This window comes from Corylus avellana, chromosome 8 (genome assembly GCF_965113065.1).
Source record: "Corylus avellana chromosome 8, dhCorAvel1.hap1.2, whole genome shotgun sequence".
NCBI classification, from domain to species: domain Eukaryota; kingdom Viridiplantae; phylum Streptophyta; class Magnoliopsida; order Fagales; family Betulaceae; genus Corylus; species Corylus avellana.
Genome location: NC_142497.1, coordinates 3,051,806 through 3,071,850, shown reverse-complemented (window position 1 = coordinate 3,071,850; position 20,045 = coordinate 3,051,806). Strand labels below are relative to the sequence as shown.

At 34.2% G+C, this 20,045-nt stretch overlaps 2 protein-coding genes across 6 annotated transcripts; one reads left to right on the top strand and one right to left on the bottom strand.

The window, feature by feature from the left end:
- Window positions 1-4,830: 4,830 nt before the first annotated feature.
- Window positions 4,831-8,478, bottom strand: LOC132164585 (Tetratricopeptide repeat (TPR)-like superfamily protein). Of its 4 annotated transcripts, none has more exons than XM_088518849.1 (3): window positions 5,686-8,478; window positions 5,493-5,549; window positions 4,831-5,377 (listed from the first exon to the last, which is right to left on the bottom strand). In XM_088518849.1, exon 1 carries the CDS (start codon window positions 8,378-8,380, stop codon window positions 6,131-6,133), a length of 2,250 nt encoding a protein of 749 aa, XP_088374975.1. In that variant the 5' UTR covers window positions 8,381-8,478; the 3' UTR covers window positions 4,831-5,377; window positions 5,493-5,549; window positions 5,686-6,130. The 4 variants fall into 4 exon arrangements, with proteins under 4 accessions (XP_088374975.1, XP_088374976.1, XP_088374977.1 ...); XM_088518851.1 differs by lacking the exons at window positions 4,831-5,377; window positions 5,493-5,549 and having other exon boundaries at window positions 5,764-5,779; window positions 5,872-5,942; window positions 6,058-8,478; XM_088518850.1 differs by lacking the exons at window positions 4,831-5,377; window positions 5,493-5,549 and having other exon boundaries at window positions 5,755-5,779; window positions 5,872-8,478.
- A 2,432-nt stretch (window positions 8,479-10,910) lies between these two features.
- LOC132164228 (Homeodomain-like superfamily protein) lies at window positions 10,911-19,954 on the top strand. Of its 2 annotated transcripts, none has more exons than XM_059574690.2 (8): window positions 10,911-11,104; window positions 13,869-13,970; window positions 14,067-14,726; window positions 16,501-16,580; window positions 17,694-18,152; window positions 18,262-18,348; window positions 18,558-18,652; window positions 19,466-19,954. In XM_059574690.2, exons 1-8 carry the CDS (start codon window positions 11,098-11,100, stop codon window positions 19,548-19,550), a joined length of 1,575 nt encoding a protein of 524 aa, XP_059430673.2. In that variant the 5' UTR covers window positions 10,911-11,097; the 3' UTR covers window positions 19,551-19,954. The 2 variants fall into 2 exon arrangements, with proteins under 2 accessions (XP_059430673.2, XP_059430672.2); XM_059574689.2 differs by having other exon boundaries at window positions 13,863-13,970.
- Window positions 19,955-20,045: the final 91 nt, after the last annotated feature.

Below are 20,045 nucleotides of genomic sequence, written 5' to 3'. Positions count from 1 at the left end.
TTTTAATGACTCACAACTCAGTGATTTTTTTGTAGCAGGTGTGTTTTATAAGGTAAACCTACAATATTAAATCAAGAAGATGCATGCTCAGGAAAAAAAAAAAAAAAAAAAAATAGCACCCTAGTCCCTAGCTCTTTAGTCTTACTTGTTCTTTTGGCCATATATGAAAAATTCAATAGTGACAGTAAAGTAATTATGAGGATATTATATTAATTTAGTTTGTGGACACAGTCGGTGATCGTGTATTATAATAATATATAGCAATCGAAATCAACCTTTTTTATTATCGTGATTTTGACACGTGAGATATTGCTGGAGATCTGACTTTTTTTTTAACAAACAATTGGAATTGGAGCAATAATATACATTTGGGACCAGTCCAAAGTTCACACAACCAAACCAATTAGGGAGTTAGTCTTTGACTTTTTTGTTTATTTATTTATTTTTTACAACTATTTCTTTCTGTACAAGGAGAAACTATAAATTATAAGAAGTTATGGTCAAACTATGTGATTTTTATTCCTATAATTAAGCATGAGAAATGTGCTGGGATTTATAAACCTATTCATTTATCAAAATAATAAAAGTTATAGAGACGTATTAGGGAACCAAATAAATGAACTCAAAAAAATTTTCAAAATGATGTTGCAAGAGTTTTTAAATTAAAAAAATGTAATTCTATTTTTTTTATCTGTCACTCACGATCTGTCACGTCAATTTAAAAAAAAAATTAGATTTATTTATTTGATTCCCTAACACTTCCCAAAGTTATATATTTGATAACATGCGCCAACGTGTTAGAGCAAGAGCCACTAATTTTATATAGCCTATGCCATTCTCATCCATAGTTATATTAAAAAAAAAAAAAATGCCTCGATTCTCATTCACATGATTCTTATCTCCTCAACCACTGTAGCGTACAGCGTAAGTTAAATCAAATCTAGCATGGAGATTACTACCGGAGGGGTTTGGTTTTATGATTTTAAAAGGTGTAATTTAAGAATAGTGATTTTTAAAACAAGTAATTTGAAAATATAATTTTAAAAGAGAAATATTATATAAACTTTTACTTTTATATTCTTATTTGCGCGCTTCTTAATGTGATAGTGAAACTGTAAAAGTCTCATTAGATTTTTGACGGATCGTTATTAGAGTAAGAGCGTGTGTGTGTAATATTTATATATATATTAAAACGCAATCAAGTGTGGTTTGACATTTGAAATCACAGTTTATTATTTAAGATCATATATTTTTTAAAACAAACTTTCGAATGAAATATTTTCCACAATTTTGTTTAAAAATGCATTTTTAACATGTGAAATCGCAAGGTCAAACATACTCTTAATCTCATATGATTTGACGAGAAAGAGGACAAAGACTCGAGTCGTAATGAGTGCGATGCTAACGAGATTAGACGGATTCATCTTAAAGGAACATTTACGAAATCATCTAAGTTACAGATGCTATTATAGTTACGTCAAAGTAGAGAGTTATTCCTTATAAATTAAGATGATACAAAGATTATTAATTAGTAATTTTACTTTTCTTGAATGCAAGAAAAAGAAATTAAAGTAAGTGAAAAGAAATAAGTTATGGAATTTTTTTATATTAATGATTTGATTAAAATTCCAAGAAAAAAATTTTAAAAATAAACCAATCATTTTCCAACGTCGGCCACGCTTTTAAAATTTGTATGTAGGGAAGTAGAGACGTATTTAATAAATTCCAGCAGTGTGTAATTACATGCCGTATGCTTCATGCAAATGAATTAGTCACAGCACACAATTCGTCGGCACGAGAATTTGGTTACCCATCATTTTGTCGTTTCTATTATAAGGAAGATGCAATAGAATATACCACGATAACATCGAAACATACGGTATGTTTTCTATATATATATATATATAGAAAACATATATAATCAATCAAGGAAAGAAACTCAGAAACAAATGATTTGGATTAATTAGTCAAATATTACGATTTTGAGTGTTTTTCATGGCTTAAGTATAATAAGCTGGGGGCTACGCTTCATGAAGTGCAGGTTACTAGTTTGAATCTTTTTCATTTTCTTGTGCGGACATGTCAAAAAAAAAAAAAAAAATTAATTATGTGTATATAAGCTATTTAACACCATTCTCTTGTAAGTTTGTTTTTAAAGGTAGATTCTACTTGAAGTTTATATCATTTGATATCAGAGCCGCCACACCATGTCGAATATAGGATCAAACTCAACTCGTTGAGTATATGATTGAATGGGTTGCAATTTTGTTGCCGAGTCTCGGAAGGAGCGACATATAAGTTGATGAGTTAAAATGTCTTAATATTATGTATGAGCATAGCGTATAAAAATGGCTATCATCCGGTAGTATGCTACAATCCCAAGTGTTATAAAATCTTTAATACTGTTCCTTTGCAAGGCTGTTTTTAAGGATGAATTCTACTTGAAATTTATATTAACAAATAATTTAAAATACAAAACACTCTTCTAATTGTTACCAGGTTCAATATAGTTATTTGTCATGACAACATTGACAAGATATATATATATATTGTCACTGTCCACAGCGTGATCCATAGTTTTATTCTCTGCAACTTGATAACTGCAGTTTTATTTTTTTGGATAAGCTTATTAGATATATAGTTGAAAGGGACAAAACTCAAGAACAGTCAAAGATTGCACATGCAAAAATCAAAATTGTTAATAACCACAGCCTCAGGCCACCACAGGTTTTCCATTATCTTACAGTTCTTACTATATATATTTTCTATTTATTATCTAAATAAATCATAGGTATCACATGAAATCAATGACAATATTGGAAGAGAATTGACATTTCTTAATCCCCATCTCCACGCAATGATCATCATCTTTAAGACCACCATGATTATCCTGATTACGTACGTATCCAAGCAACGGCTACATTTCTTTGTTCTTTTGGTTGTAGCCCAAAATTAACCCATCTCTAACCACTCCTGCGGCGTTGGTATCACATATAATATCTAAGAAAATAGAAAAGTATGCGCACCAATTCTTCAAGCATATCACATATCCTCTTCTTTTCTGCATAATTCTAATTCAAAAGGAGTTTGAATTGGTCACAAGAAGCAGTTAATTTGCAGCGATCACAACTACCCCGAATGTTATTTTACTGGTGAAGATATAATTTTGATATCCGTCATGTTTGTTCACGACTTTGTTTTCTATTGTCTAGTTAGAGATATTAACAAATAAAAAGTGTTGTCGTATTCACGTAACATTAGTATACTTTTTCAAATAAGAAATAAAAAAGCATGCATCCTTCAAAATTAAGGTTGACAATTTTTTATACGACTTTAAAATCTAACACAAATCCAACATGAAATTAATAATTTATGGTTAAGGGGTTTGACTTGTTTAATTAAATGGTTTTGATTAAAGTAAACAATGTAATATTATACTTATGCCTTGACACGAGTTGAAACCCGGAACGTAACATACAAATTGACAATTTTTGACATAACCAGCAAACCTAACATGAAATTAACTGACTAAGGTTGATGAGTTTGACTCATTTAATTAAATTAGTCAAGTTAGAATTAACATATATAGTTTTATACATATGACTCGGCACGACCTAAACCCAATATGTTAACACAAATTATCACCCCTATCAAAACACGTCAACAACTAACGAGCACGCCCACGAGACAGATTTGTGTCCCCAGAAAAATAAGTAAAAATTAAAATAAAATAATGATGTCATTTGAAAGCATCTAATGATTCTATTGCAAGTGGCGACAAGGTTTGGTAAGTCATGGTAAAACTATGTGATAATCCATTGTATGTGCATTGATTTTGGGATCCAGAGTATATAATAGACAACCATTGCCATCAAATCCCATCATCGAGGGGATTAAAATAGCAATTCCTTGACTAAAAGGGATTATTGGTATATTAAGAAAAATCATAATTTTAAAATGTCAGCAATACTCAGCCGATATTATCCATATCATTTGACTGCCCACGTGTCTCTTCAATTTGCCGCATCTGCCTTTCCGCCAGGCAGAGGCGTATGCATGATGTGTCCTTTGAATTTCAATTTATTTTTAGAAAGAAAAAAAAAAAATCAGCTTTAATTCTAAGATTTTTTTTTAAAAAAAAATTAAAGTAATTGTGTCAAGTAACATATACAGTTGGCATATGACATGTCAAATAAGAGAGATAAAAATTTAAGGACATAATTGTCAAAATTTAAAAATTTAAGGACATAATTGTCAAAATTTAAAATCTAAAGAATATATTTTATTTTCCCTTTATTTTTCACATTTTCTTATTCATACTTGTTATTTTATGGGTGATTGTTTAAAGTACTGGTAAAATGCGTGGTGGGTATATACTTTATTATCCAATTAGCATGGTTAGAGAAGTAGACTATTGCAAATTACATGAATTAGGTGGCCAAGGGGTAATGGAGTATGATGATTTGTTTGAAGGCCAAACTAAGAGTGGAGCCCAACAAGCGCCAACCATATCCCCTCTCATTTTAAGAACTTCAAGATAAGAAAATCTTAAAAGAACAAGAAATGAACTTACAAACAGAAGTGACAATTTGTGTTTTTGCGTTAAATTTGAGTCATATCGAGGTATAAGTATAAGACTATATAAGTAAAACTTAATCTGACCCATTTAATTAGATAGTTTAGAGCCATAAACCCTAACTTGCAAGTTTTGTGGTAAATTTATATCAGGTTCACAGGTCGTATCATAAATTGATAACCTTAATAAGAAGATAAATGCAGAATTGTTGAAAAGCTCAAGGTGGACCAACATTTTGTCAACATAAAGGAGACTGAAACTGTAAACCGATAAAAAATTGAATAATAATTACCTTTAGTTAGCCATATTACAGGATCAGAATTAAAATTAAAAAAAAAAAAGAAAAAAAAAAAAAGAGAGTCAATGAGGTAGCTTCAGCTTCTTAGAAGATCACTGACCAAAGCTTTGATCTCTTGTGATGCCTAGACGGGTTTTTGATTTGCTAGCCTGTTAGTGGTCTTCTGGGGGGTGGGAGAGTGCTGCAGTCTGGAAGATGGTGCCTACGTGCCTCTTTTGGTGCTGGCAGAAAATGAATAATAAGTGCTTCAAGGACTTGGAAAGGTCTTTGAATGACATTTTATCCTCTTGCTTTCATACTTTGTAGCTTTGGACTGTAACACATTTGTCCATGTTGCCGATTAGTTATGATGATTTCCTTGCTTGCTTTTCCTTTCTAGTTAGGTGATCCTTTTGTATACTCCTTACGTACTTAGGGACACTTTACGCTTTTATTACTTATAAAAAAAAGGTTGATCACGAGCTGGTTCCAAAGCAGAGAGGAAGGAACAACAATTGCAAAACCTATATGAACATGAATTCCATACAGAAGCAGTGAGGAAAGACCGTTTTTAATGATCTAATGGGGGACATAGCTCAAAATCAAGCAAAATAGCACAAAAGAATTCATGCAACCAACCTAATTTAGCTTGGATTAAGGCTGAGTTGAATTGAGTAGAAGGCCTCAAGGACCTGCCTGCATTGAATATTGACAAAGGATTTGGCAAGAAAACGCAACAAGGATAAAATAACAATTAAATAAGATAGATTAAGACATTTGAAGGGCCAAAGACGATATTCTGTAATCTGGAAAAAATAAAACAAAGTCATACCTCTACAGTCACTTGGTTGTCAAATCTTCATAATTGAGTGAAAGTCAAGAGTGGTTAAAACTCTCTAGTCCACCGTTCCTTTATTCAAAGTCCCCTGTCGGACAAACTAAATGTGTAAACTTCATAAGTTCAAACTCTCATCCATAAAAAATCACAAGTTTTATCCAGTATTAAAAGTAACCTCACCTTCATCATAAGCAATTAATTATGTCCATATCCGTTAATTCCAATCTCTGCTTTCTTATAGCCTTCCAACACTTCTTATACCAATACATTAAAGAAGAGTAAATAATCACAAGACTTCAATGAGATAGCTCAATGTACAACATTGCCAAAAAGAAATGAAGAATGCAAAAAGAGAACAAATCCCACCATCAATATAATTATATATCTGGCATGCAGCCAGATGAAGTCAGTGTCGCTACAAACACAAACAGCTAAACAGTTAGAATTTATCATCTGGAACAAATCCCCTTTGCAGCATTTCATCGTGGAATCGAAATGCCTCCTTCAGGTTGTCCTGGCTCACATGTCCATTTATCAATGAGGTGTATGTGAATCTATCAGGATTTACACCTTTCTCAATCATCTTCTGCAATAATAGTTCTGCGTCTTTCATTCTACCTTGTTTACAAAACCCATTCAAAACTACATTATATGTAATAACGTCAGGCAAAAGCCCTTGTTTCTCCATCTTGTTAATCGAAACAAAAGCTTTGTCCATAATCTCTTCTTTTACATAACCATTAATAAGAGTGTTATACGTAATGCTATCAGGAACAACTCCTTTCAACATCATCTTGCTCAAGAAGTCGTCTGCTTCTAACGCATTACCTGACCGGCAATAGCCCTTTATAATAGTGTTGCAAGTCACCAGAGAGGGTCTGATACCTTTTTCAACCATCTCATCCCACAACCTGAAAGCCTCAGATAGATATCCCATAATACAAAACCCATTAATGAGAATACCATACGAGATGTGATTGGGAGAAATCCCTCTAGAGATCATATCACCCCATAACTCCTCTGCTTTCTCCATTTCACCAACTTTGCAAAACCCATCAATTAATGTATTGTATGTCACTATGTCAGGCTTGAGATTCCTCTGAGTCATTGTCTCAAACAAACTAATCGCTTTATTCATATTCCAATCCTTACAATATCCATTAATGAGGGTGGTGAAAGTGCAGAAATCAGGAAAGACACCCTTTTCCACCATCTCATTGAAGAGCTCATCTGCATCAGTAAGCATCTTCCCCCTGCACAACCCATTCAAAATAGTGTTGTATGTAACCACATCCATAGCACAACCATGTTGTAGCATTTCATCCCGCATCTTTAAAGCCCCTGACATTATGCCGTTTCTACAATACCCATCTATAAGAATAGTATAGATCACATTATCTGGAACCAAGCCAGTTTTCTTCATATTTCTAAAATGCGCTATCGCCTGATCAAGATGACCATTCCTCGTAAAAACCCCAATAAGCGAACTAAAGCTAACTAAATCAGGAACAACACCATGTTGCAACATTTCATTAAAAATCTCTTCAGCTTCCAAAATATTATCGTTCCTACCACTCTCTACAAGCAGTGTGTTATAAGTAGCAGTATCAGGACTCACCCCATTGTGCAACATTTCACCCAAGACTGCCTTTGCTCTTCCATACTTTCCCTTCTTACACAAACCATTGATGATAGCATTATAAGTGAAAAGGCCCGGTTTCAACCCCTTACCTGACATTGAGTTCAGTATCTCAAAAGCTTCATCCAAGAGCCCTTCACGACAATATCCACTGATGAGTGTATTGTAAGTCACAATATCTGGAAAGACCCCCTTCTCTTCCATATCCGATAAGAACAACCTAACATTATCAATTTTTCGATCTTTACACAGCGCATTAACCATAATATTGAGCGTATAGACATTCAAATCAATCCCACTCCTAACAACTTCCCCATATACCTCCCATGCCAAATCAACCCACCCTACCTTCACAAGCCCACCTAGAAGACTATTACAAGCATTGATAGAAACACAAAACCCTTTACTTCTCAACGCCCGAAACGCCTCCGACCCCTCCCTTAACTTCCTAGCTTGCACGTAAGTCCTAATCAACAAATCAAAAACCAACGAATTCGACCCGAAATTGTCACCTACAGATGCCAAAGATTCAACAATCTCAACCCTTGACACGCCACTCTTCCTAATCATTCTAAGAATGAAAGATTGCGCATCCGATTGCCTCCGGCTACTCACCAAAACGTGAACTATTGCACTCAAAGATTGAGATGAATGCCTAAAATTTGGACAATTCAACACAATTAAATCAATAAATCTCTGACCCAGTTGCAAATTTTCACGGAAACGGTTAAGAACTTCAAATACAAGCAAAGGGTTTAACCGAAAGAGATGATTGCGCAATGAGTTGGGATTACCTTGCTTTAAACTGAACACAATCTTTTCCAACAAGAAAGAATCTGATAGAGGAGGTGTTGATGAAGCCGGTTCTTCTCCGGTTTGGAGGGTTCTGAGGCCATGCTTAAGGTCAGGGTTTGGAGGAGAAGAGAGGGAGTGAGGTCTGTGAGAACAAGTTTGGTCGTGAAATGAAGGTTTTGTGATGGTTGTGAGGGTTCTGATAGTGGGTTTCGGGGACAGTAGCCGTTGAGTGGCCATTTGAAAGTGAGGTTGCATAGATTGGTTTCTTTGAATTTCAATGCTGCAAATAAAGAAAGGAGAACCAGAGCCTCGGGACTTTGGAGCTGAGCTCAGATTTAGTGTTTTTCTGATGTTATTTGTGTTAACCCCCTTCCCTTTTTTTTTTTTTTTTTAAGTCGCTCTACTTTTGTGATTTTCCAATTGAGCGAAGTTGTATTTTTTTTTAGAGGGTTAAATACATTTTTAATACTAATTGGTTGGCGGCTTAATACTAATTGTTTATTATAACCAACGGTTAGCAGTTATTCAATTCAATATTCTTAGTTATAACTCTTTTTTTTAAATGGGCTTTCGGACTTTTTATTAGGGGTTACCAATTATTGATTTATGGTTATAATCGATTATTGGTTGGCAGGTCGGTTATAATTTTCTTCCTGAAAAATTGTCCTCCGCGACTTTGAGTACCTGTCTGCTAGAAACTGTCCACAGGCTGACAGTTTGTTTTTTACAAACCACGCCTACACATCGGCCTCATGTGTATGGGCTCTTCTTTTAGGTTTCCACGAGCCAAAGACAGCCAAATTGCTTCTATGTCTCATTTGGATGTGCTTGAAAAAACCTTTTTTTTTTTTTTTTAGTAAAAAGAATTGATTGATGTGTTGTTGTATAGGTGAAAAAAGTTTTGAATTTGTTATTAGAGAAAAGTAATGAAAATTGCTTGTTAATATGAATAAATGAGTGTTCATTTTTTTTTTTTTCAAAAGGAATGAAAAAAAGGAGGAGAATAAAATGCCAAATAGGCCTATTTGAGCTTTTTAGTTTTTGACTTTTTGGTTGTTCAAATGAGGAAGCAAAGGGAAATGATTCTTAGACAAAACTACGTTGTTTTGATATGAAAATACATACAGGCATACACACACACATATATATATATATATATATATATTATATCATGATGTTGATGTGACATATCAATCTACTTTTAGATGAACCATCATTAAAAAATAAAAAATAACGAATTGGCAATGCCATATCATCCTAGTGTAATAATAAAAATAACAATATGATATATAACATTATTCATATTAATATATGGATAAGCGGAGGCCGGTAATATCCACCCACATCCAACCATAACCCATTCAGGGAAATTTGGATGGCATAGGCGGCCCAATTTGTAAGTAGCTCGTTGTAGAGGCTTACTTAGAGCATCTCCGAAATAATAGTAAAATTCCTAATAATAGTCAAATTTGACTATTATGTGTGTTTTTTCGTCTTCAATAAACAATTTAACATTTTTTCATCTAATGTGAATAGTAAATACGCTGATTAGTCTATTCATTATTTACATTATAAACTTTGCTTATTATTTTTGCTCTCTCACTTTATTTTTTTTACTCTAAAGTAAAAATTTATACTTTTTTGAGTAGTTATTTTGTGTACTTATATTATAAATGCTCTAAAATATCAAGTTGAATGGAACGTTAATCATTATTTGAAACCGAATAGTTAGCTGCTCAAAAATAAATTGTATACGATATCTTGTTGATTATTACATTTATAGTTTTTATTTTATCATCAAAAGATTACTAAAGATTGAATTTCTTTTTAAGCTCTTTTGTTTGAACAAAAAAATAAAAAAAGAGAACTTTAAGATGATAATGCATTTTAAAATACACTTTTTGTCTTTTGGCCATAAAATGACATAAAAGATAAAAAGTAGTTTTTGAGTGTTTTGTGTATTAACTTGTTTATTAATAATATTTTGGAGTACTTTACTTTAAATTATTGAATTACTACGTGATTTGATAAGTCTCCTTAAACTTTAAAACTTCTCAATTTGAACCATTGAACTTTTAATTGCAGTCAATTTGAACTCATCTGTTAGATTTTAAATGTTAAAAGTGAGACAATAACGTTACCCTTGGCTTTTTTATTTTTTATTTCCAAATTAAAAATAAATAAATAAAAATGAAAAATCATGGATATTTTGGTATTTTTAGATATTTCCGTTAGAAGTTAACGGCTAAATCTGATGGAAGAGTTTAAATTGATTGCAATTGAAAGTTTAGGGATTCAAATTGAGAGATTTTGAAGTTTGGAGGATTGTCAAATCGCGTGGTAATTCAGGGGCCTAAAGTGAAGTTACCCCTAATATTTTTGTTTTTTCTACTTAAAAGCAAAAAACAGTCCTAACTCATAAAAAATAAAATAACAAATGGGAAGTGCTAGGGAGCCAAACAAATGAACTCATAAATTTTTTCAAATTGATATGGCAAACCGTGAATAGTAGACAATGAAAAGAGAATTGCATTTTTTTAATTAAAAAACTCTTGCCACGTCAGTTTAAAAATTTTTCTGAGTTCATTTGTTTGGTTCCTAGCACTTCTCTTAACAAATACACCTCCTTCAAACTAATTTCTCTAACTAAATTTATTAAATTAACACATATTTTTAAAATATATAATTATTACATATATTTTTAATAGAAATAATAAAATATGTGAAAATGTAAGGACATATATTATAAGTTTAATCAACTGAGAGAAAACCTTGTCCCATTTTGCGTAAAAAGAAAAGAAAAGAAGTAATGGAAATACCAAGTACAAACCCAAATCCAAACAGATATGGAAACGAATTCAAGCTAGGTCCCTACCATTCAATAAAGATGTTATTTATGGGTTTTGCCTTTTGAACCAACGGAATCCACAGCTTCTAGAGAGAGAGAAGGAATCACCAGGACGTCGCACACCATGGAAGGTAATCTGTTTTTTCTTTGTTCTCAATCTGAAATCATACCAACGTTTTGGGTTTCCATTTCTGATTGATTTTTGTGAATTGCTTTAGGGGTTTCTTTTTCTGCATTAGAATGTGTAATTGAATTCCGGGATATTGAACTCTTTGCATGAACAGGCAAATTGTTGTAATGATGGAGGTAATGCCCAGGATGTGAATTTGGGAATTTTTACTTTTTTTTTGCTGCCTGCTTTCCCTTCTGGCCTCTTGGTCCCTACCAGTTGATGGAGAATTTTGGTTGTTGGAACCAAATGGGGCATTAGTTTTTCTTCCCCTTTTTACAATGGCCTCGAGTTTGATAGTTTTTCTCAAATTCCGATTAAAATTATTGATCACTATCTTTTGGAAATTTCTTTGGAATGCTTTGATCTTAACGGTGCTTGTTTGGTTGTGTTTAAGATGGGTATTTCTCTTTCTCGTTAACTGCTTACAAGAAACATTGAATGTACTGCAAAAATAATAAGCTGAAAGATTTTTTTCCATTTTCCTTGAGTGTTTATTTTGCTTCAATTATAATGAAGGCAGTCGATGTGGTCTTGTCAAATGTTTGATTGTGAACTGTTAAACCCCATTTTTGGACTGTATGGTATGATTTTATTGAAGATCTGTTTGGAGTTTGGAAGTGTTATACAGAAATAGAGGAACCTGGTGACATAGTTGAGTTATGGAAGAGTTTGCTAAGTGTAGCAAGTATAACATAAACTTTGGGAAGCGTACATACTTATGCAACCATAAGATTAAGACGGCCACAGTTTTATAAAATAAATGTCAAGATTAATTATTCTAGTTAAAACACGTAAGAGTTTGCTCTGATGCATCTGATTGTGATCTACATGCATGTAGTGGAAGACATGATTTTGCATGTAACGTATCAAGATGCTTTACTTTCAAGAAACAAAATAAAATTAGGAGAAAATAAGTTGATGCAACCACAATGGTAAGCGAAGTGAGAGACAAGTTACAAGTACCTCAAGTTTTTTGGTATTAGGACCAAAAGGTTTGATGAAACATTTTCTTTATTGGTCACCAATTTGTAAACTTTACTACTTTAGTAGTGAGCAAAGGGAGAAGCTCTGACAATGTTATTCTCTTGTTGCTGAAAGCACTTCATTTGATATCCACTTATGGTGTGATTGAAGGACAGGAGTTTTTGGCAAATAAAAGTTCCTCAAAGTTGTGCATGGAGTTGGCAAAAGATGTTGGAGTTGAGAGGGGAAGCTAGGAAATTTTTAAAGTTAGAATTAGGAGATGGAAGAGATATCCACTTGTGGTTTGATTGGTGGCATCTAAATGGGGTGCCTTATGAAAAGTATGGTTACCGAGTGGTGTATGATGCACATAGCAAAATGGAAGCTAGATTGTCTACTGTCATCAGAGAAGAGAAGTGGAACTGGAGGCCAGTTCGTTCTGAGGAATTAGTCGAACTACAGAGTAGGCTATCCGATATCTTTGGTGGAAATAGGAAAGAAGGATGTGCCGAAATGGGTGATTGCAAAATCAGGAAAATATCAAGTTCAGAAACATGGGAGGCTCTGAGAGAGAAACAGGTGCAAGTGGTTTGGTGGAATTTAATCCGTTTTCACCTATCTATGTCGAAACAAGCTTTTAGCTTATTGTCGGTCATAAAGGATGCATTGACAACAGGGGATGAACTTTTGAAATGGGGATATAAGGGGACGTCCATTGTGTTTTCTGCGGGCATGGAATAGAGGACCATGATCATTTGTTCTTTCAATGCAGTTACAGCAGTAGGATTTGGAAAGGAGCTATGTGTATAAGTGACATGGTGGTCCACCAATGAGCTGGGAAGCTGTGCTTGTTGAGGGAGTAGAAATGGAGAAAAAAGAGTGAAAAAATGTCTGCAGGCTGGTGCCTGGCTCAACTGTGTATAATATATGGAAAAACCAGAATGAATTGAAGCATGGAACTCAGCCCAGGGCGGAGGAAGAAATTCTGCTGAGAATTAAATGGGAAGTTAGAGCTCAGATAGTGGGAAGGGGGAATTTTGTGGAACTATGGGAAATGAGGGAATATGCTGTAAATGAGGAATTGATAAGGGAATTCTAGTGTAGTTTGTTTTGTGATATTTTTGTAATTGTAAGAAGGGATAGTTGCTGTCAAATGTAAATCAATGCTAGAGAGAGATAGTTTGATAGGGAGTGTGGGGAAGGAAGATACTGGTAGAGTATTGAGTTTTCAGCTGGTTGCTGATGTGTTTGTAAAGGGAATTGTTTGTTTGATATAAAAAATTATTCATTCAAAAAAAGAAAAGAAAAAAAGAGCAGTCCATTTGACGTTACAGAAAGTCCATGAAGTTTCTTGTAATAACGTCTGTATCTCATAAAGAAGAGGGCTTGTGTCGCATGAAGAGAAGGGAGAGGGTAACTTTGTATCTCATAAAGCAGAGGGCTTATGTCTCACGAAGAGGAAAGAGAGGGAGTGAGGGAGGGAGGAAGGGGGTGGGGAGGCCAAACAGAAATATTAATGGTTTTTTTTTTTTTTTTTTTTTTTTGGCTTAGTAACTAAGATAATTTATGACATTTATCTCTTCATTTACATGGAAAGTACTTAAATTGATATGATCTTTGTTCCACTTATCAAATACTCTACCATGAGATTTTCTTTTTTCAAATTAACCGCTGATAGGGCAATAAATATTTCCAGATCACGGTCATTGTTCTCATTTCTATGGTTTCTCAATTACTTTTCTATTCATGCTTAGAATCAGGTGGAGCACAATCTGAAGAGAACAAAGTTTCTTTGGAGAAGGATAAGAAAAGAAGGCTCAAGACACCTGCCCAGGTTATGGCTTTGGAGAAGTTTTACAATGGTATGATTACTTCTCTTGTCATATTTTATCTTAGGCTTCTTGCTAAGTGCCAAGTTCTTTATTTTTCTAAAGGATTTTCTCTTTGATTTCTCTTAGAGTATAAATACCCTACTGAAGAAATGAAGTGCCAACTTGCTGAGCGGATAGGGTTGTCAGAAAAGCAAATATCTGGATGGTTTTGCCACAGAAGATTAAAAGACAAAAGATTGTTGAGAGATGAAGCTTGTGCTAGTGGACGGCAAGATCATTCAAGTGGTGTTATTCAGGATCGTGGCAGTGGACTTGGACAGGATTCATGTGGCAGCACGAAACATGGGGATTATAAGAATGTTGATCCAAGGGAAGTTGAAAGTCGAAGGCTCTATCGCAATGATGTTCAGGCCGCAGGCCTCACCTATGAGCATAGGACTCACTATACAGAAGCTGTTAATGACACTGATAAAACATCTTCAGAAAGTAGCTCGTCTTCACAAGACAGGTTGTTTTCCCAAACTGAGGATCCATATGATATGGAAAATTCTAGATACATGACACCTAATGGAGTTATTATGCCGATAAATGCTAACAATGCAAAATTCATGGGATATAAGCCATCAGGATACTTGAAAGTGAAGGGTGAAATTGAAAATGCTGCTATTACTGCTGTTAAGAGGCAATTAGGGAAGCATTATCGAGAGGATGGTCCACCACTAGGTGTGGAATTTCAGCCACTTCCTCCTGGTGCATTTGAGTCCCCAACTAGGAATCCAGTCCAGGGTAAGTCATAACATGTATTTACATGTTAAAATAGCTGTCTTAAATGAAGTTTTTATGCAATTGGTCCTGCAAGAGGGGAATTTCTTATTGTTGTTGCCCAGATCTTGTTGCCTATATTCATATTTTGTCACATAGTTTTCGTCATTTTCATTTTTTATATTGTGTATTGTCCCTTTTTTTATTATCTATAGTGAGTAATTGGATTTCACATTCTCGGGTTTAAATAAGATTATTTGGAAGAAGAAGAAGAAGAGTTATTAACATGGGTTTTGTGACAGTTTGACAGCTTGAAAGATTTGTGTTGCTTTATTATGATAATATTTAATTTGTTCTATATGGAAGGTTCTCATGTACAGTGTACCTAATCCCAGCTGTCGTGATGGAGTTGCATTGATGTAGGTGTCTTGAGCTTGATCTACCACCTTTGAACTTTAAACATGAAGTTTTATAATATAAACTCTTAAAAGATAATTACTATTCTAATGATTTCAAGCATTCGTTACCAGTGGAATAATAGAAATGAATGTCTTGCATGTGGATGGAAAGTTTTGAAGTTTTGGCTGGGAGAGGGAGGCTGAAGGAAAAAGCAACATATGTAGAGGCTTTAATTCTGATTCCTAAGTATTTGAGTTATTTTTTTAAACTGGTGTTATCACAACTTTTTTTGGTTTATTTATCTTCCATAGAATGCATCAGCACTTTTTTGGATAAACACTTCTAGGTTTGTGTCGCTCTAGCCTATTTCTACTGCAATCTTGCAAAACTTTCATGTTGTTTACTTCATTACTGGCGATGGAATTATTATGGTTTAGTGTTTGTAGTAGATGGCTGTTTTGTACCATGGAGTCACCATTTGAGTTGTTTCTCTTTGTCACAAGTTCCATATTAAATTGATTTTGAATCTTAAAGTTTATCTTGTGATTTTCCATTCTGAAGTTTTTTGCTACCCCTTCTTGTTTGAAGCATTTGGATCCATTGACTAGCACGTATCTCTGGCATATTCATCTTGATCTTAGTAGTTAGAATTATAAGTAGATTCAGAAACTCAATTTTGACATATAATAGTCATCAGGTGAACATGGAGTGTGAGACGCTGTAATTGAAAAAAAAAAAAAAAAAAATTACTGAAAATAAGTGAGAGAAATCAAATCTTGATTTCTATATGCATTAAAGTACCTATTTTCAAGTATTCATCTCTTCTTTGGTAATTCCATTACGCCTTTTTCGCTCGACTGCTGCTTCTGTGGTCCTTTTTTCCCATTTATTTGCTAATTTTTATTTTTATCAAGTGGATGAAGAAAAGAATGTTGTTGGAGCATTATGATTCTGTAGAAGATTTTGATCTTAGAGAGATGGAGGCTGGCAAGAAAATGAGGGAAGGAGTTTGAAATGCGTGGTTGTTTAGAGAGAGAGAGAAAGAGAGAGAGAGAGAGAGAGATAGAGATGATGATGATGATGGTGAAGGTGTAAGAGGTAGTGGGGACTGGGGAGAGGTTATTTTTAATTATCTGAAGCATCGTTAATTAAATTATCAAATTATAATTGCAAATTTCAACTGTAGCAGTTTATGGATCAAAAGTGGAAATGTGTTTCATTCAAAACTGTTTGAGAGTTCTCTTTATCAATGATAGAGATGTACATGTATATATCTATTATCTATGTGCATTACATTCACGTGGTTTTTTTTTTTTTTTTTTTTTTCTCAATTTCCTGGAAAAACTTCTTTCTCCAGAGGTTTGGAGTCTTATGTCTCATTTTATGTGTGCTTTTGCAGAACCATACTATGATGGGAATTCTTCTCCTCCCCATTCTCCAGACATCTCTGGAGTGGAAAGGCAACCCAGTCTCAGCAAGGTAAGTGGTTTTTCTGATTTTTTCTTTCATGTACTGACAGATTTAGTAAGATGAAATGTGTTTTTACATTATCCTTTTTGTCTTATGACTGTGATGGAGGGTGAAAAAAGAAGTCTGGAAGAGGTTTTCAATCTGTTAATATAATCATATAAACTCACTATGACAAGGAACAAACTGGATCAAAATTGATATCAAGTGTGAAAGTCCATGTTGTATATCTTTAAGGGGGGTATCTCAAACGCTGCAATTTTGTCATCTTTGATAAGTGCTGGTGGATTTTGTGACTTTATGTTTAGGTCTAGGCAGAGAAGATGGACTATAATGATTCTGGGGCATGGGTGCCTCTCATGCGACTGTTAAAGATTAAAAAAATATGTATTTAGGGACCGTTTTGCATTTACTATCATAATGAATTTCTTGAATTTGTGATACGTATCAAGGTTTTGTACCATGACCTCTGTCGAACTCAACTCACTCTGTAGGTGTTATTCTTATGTTCCTTTATATATATATATATTTGTGGGGTAGGGGTGGGGGGAGGAAGCATTGACCACTGGGGGCTGGCCAATTGTTCAGATTTATTTTATTTTTTAAAAAAAATTATAAAGGGAATTTATGGTTTTTCAATGGTCAAAGTGAAGGTATTTTGGGAAGAATTTCGTCGAAGGGAACACACATGACTACTTTTCCATCCATTTTAACATTCGACAGTTCGGTGGGGTCTTTTTGTCAAACAATGGTAATATGACGTATCCAAGTGTCACACTTGGTAATTCAAAGGTGTATAGGGAGGCTTAAGTATATTTTTCCCATAAAATTGTTGCTGAGCAATCTTTTTCAATTCTTTGGTATTGAACTGACCTACAGATTTATTAGAATTGTGGATGTTTGAAAGCTCTTAACAGCAGAGCTCAGACCTGCTCTTTTGCCTTACCTAAGCAAATTACTCTTTTATAATTAAATTCATGGAGGCCCGATAAACTCTGCTCTATAGACTTTGCATCAATTTAAGCTTGAATTGCACTCTTGATTCTGTTAATGTTAGTTTTTTTCTTTTGTAACAATTTTAGCAACTTCTGTGATAATATTTTTCCCTTTACCCTGCCCTTGCAGAGATATGAGGTACGCAATTCCAAGTTGAGTTCACAAGATTTATATACGGAAGGGGCAATCTGTAGCAGTATGCATGGGTCTGATTATCAGGATAAGTTGCCTCATTACCAATTAGAACAGAAGTCAGCTGTTCTGAACCATATCAAACCTTTTGGTAAGAGGCACTCTTCTTCCGATCTGTATGAGGATTCTGCTGGAGAAACCTCTGTTTACAGTAGCAAGAAGAATCAAAGGATGGGATCTAAGCATGGTGTTGAAGGGATGAGGATTGATTCTGTAACTAGCCATCATGGTCGCTGCGATGGGAAAATTGAAAGCAAGTTGCATGAGTATGATAATGTCAGTCCCAACATAGTCCAAAGGAGTGAATACTTTAAATCTAAGCCCTCAAATTTGATATGTAATCTCTACGAGTCAATCGATACAGAAGAGAGAGGGCTATCTACAAGGAAGAAAAAGGTTTACTTTTTAGTTTGGACCTTTCTACTAATTTGCTGTATTATTTAACAACTTGATGTTGATTGATAGTACTCTGCTTAAGATTATATTGTTTTGTGCATATGTGCAGGAGGGGAAAGTTAATGGAAAATGGAAGGGTATAAAAGAATATGGCAACCAAGCAAAATTAAAGATGCATCCCGTAAATGAAATGACAGTGAGTTGGAGCTTTGGCCAATTTTTTTTTTTTTTTTTTTAAATGACATTATGACTCGTATATAAAATGCATGCCTTATAGAAAAATATATGATTGTACATCAGTATGTATGTATGCATAACCTACACAGACTCATGTATATACATACATATGTGTGTACATGCAGTGCAGTGTTTTGCCTTGCTATTGATTCCCCTTTACTATTGAAGGTTGCAAAACATGGAAGACCTAATCTTCCTCAGCAAGACTATGTGACAAAACCAATATTCACCGAAATGCCGACATGGAAATATCAGAGCAAAAGGTTGGTCCTGGTTATGGTTGTTATCTCTGCCTCTAAATTAGCATGCATGCTTCCTCACATGTTTATGTATCTTCATGTGCATGTGTCCCTTTTTTTCTTGATAAGACTTGAACCCATCCCTTGCACCTTGAACCAAAGCCCAAGTGGCATGTGCGAATCAGTGCGATTTATACATTATCTTCCTGTATATCCTTTGAGCCATGCATTTATATGTGTAAATTTTTTGGTTGGGCCTTGCTTTGCTTATTGATTTATCATATTAATGTCTAGATGAATTACATCTTGTAATATGTAATACTCCTTTTTCTTTTTCGGAGAAGCACTGCCCCAGGGGGCGGCGGTTGGAATATGGAATGTAAATCTACTATCCAAGTATCTCAAAAGTGAAAAGCTCCAAAATTTTGAAATTAGAAGGTGTTGGGAAGGTATCACTGTGATTAGGGTGTTAACTTGCCACATAATGGAAGTTTTTGCATGATGAGATGAATGAGAATTGAACATATTTGGAAATCCTACAGAGGTGATCTCCAAGTCAAAAGATCAATTGCCCATTTTTTTCCTTTTTATTTTCTTCTTTCTTCTTTCTTCTTTTTGGTTGAACTTTTGTGTTGTTCTTTTGGAGAATTGGATAGCACCTAATCTCATCTTTTTTCTATTCTGTATGCATGGTGAACTTTCCATCGCCATTTATTGACATGTTTACATCCTTTTCCTTTCCTTTTTTTTTTTTTTTTTTTTGTTGATAAAAATAAAATAAAATAAAATTTGGGGCTAATTATTATTATTTTTTTCTGCATTATACATATCATCTAGATCTGTCATGGAAATGCCATCTAGCCTCAGTGAGGATGAAACTGCAGAAACCAGCACCTCGCTGGAATTAGGAGCCAGTAGTTGATGGATGGCAGAAAGCTTTAGGGTCCTCAAAGCTAAGGGCATGTACAGATCAATGGAGAATCACTTTTCCTTAGTTCCAAGGGAAGCAACATGTAAAATTATTGTCATCAGCAGCAAAAAAATTCCAGTCAATTCTGGCTACCAATTTCTTATACACTTGCTGTGCTCACCTGTTTATATATGTAGAAAGAATTGCCTTTTTGTTTTCTTTTAATTTTTACTGCTTTACAGAAGAAAATGTTGATGAAAGCTTGACTTTAAGATTCATCTGCTTCGATCCGCTAACGATCAAGGTATATTTATCCCTGTTTTTTTGTGTTATTAAAATGAGGCAGTGTTTTCTGCCCCTGGATTTGGCTTCCTCTGATTTATTAATTTGAAGATTCAGCCTTCCTAATTCTGCTCTTTCTTTTCTCCTTTTCCCCCCTTACTAATTGATTGTCACTGTTCTTGCACTACTATCAACATGTTCTCTCTCTCTCTATATATATAAATT

What these genes read in the sequence shown, in the direction of transcription:
- LOC132164585 (XM_088518849.1), bottom strand. Translation starts at nt 8,380, where the DNA reads ATGCAACCTCACTTTCAAATGGCCACTCAACGGCTACTGTCCCCGAAA.
- LOC132164228 (XM_059574689.2), top strand. An exon ending in TATCTACAAGGAAGAAAAAG is followed by an intron (nt 18,153 to 18,261) that starts GTTTACTTTTTA and finishes GCATATGTGCAG; the next exon opens with GAGGGGAAAGTTAATGGAAA. An exon ending in ATCCCGTAAATGAAATGACA is followed by an intron (nt 18,349 to 18,557) that starts GTGAGTTGGAGC and finishes TTACTATTGAAG; the next exon opens with GTTGCAAAACATGGAAGACC.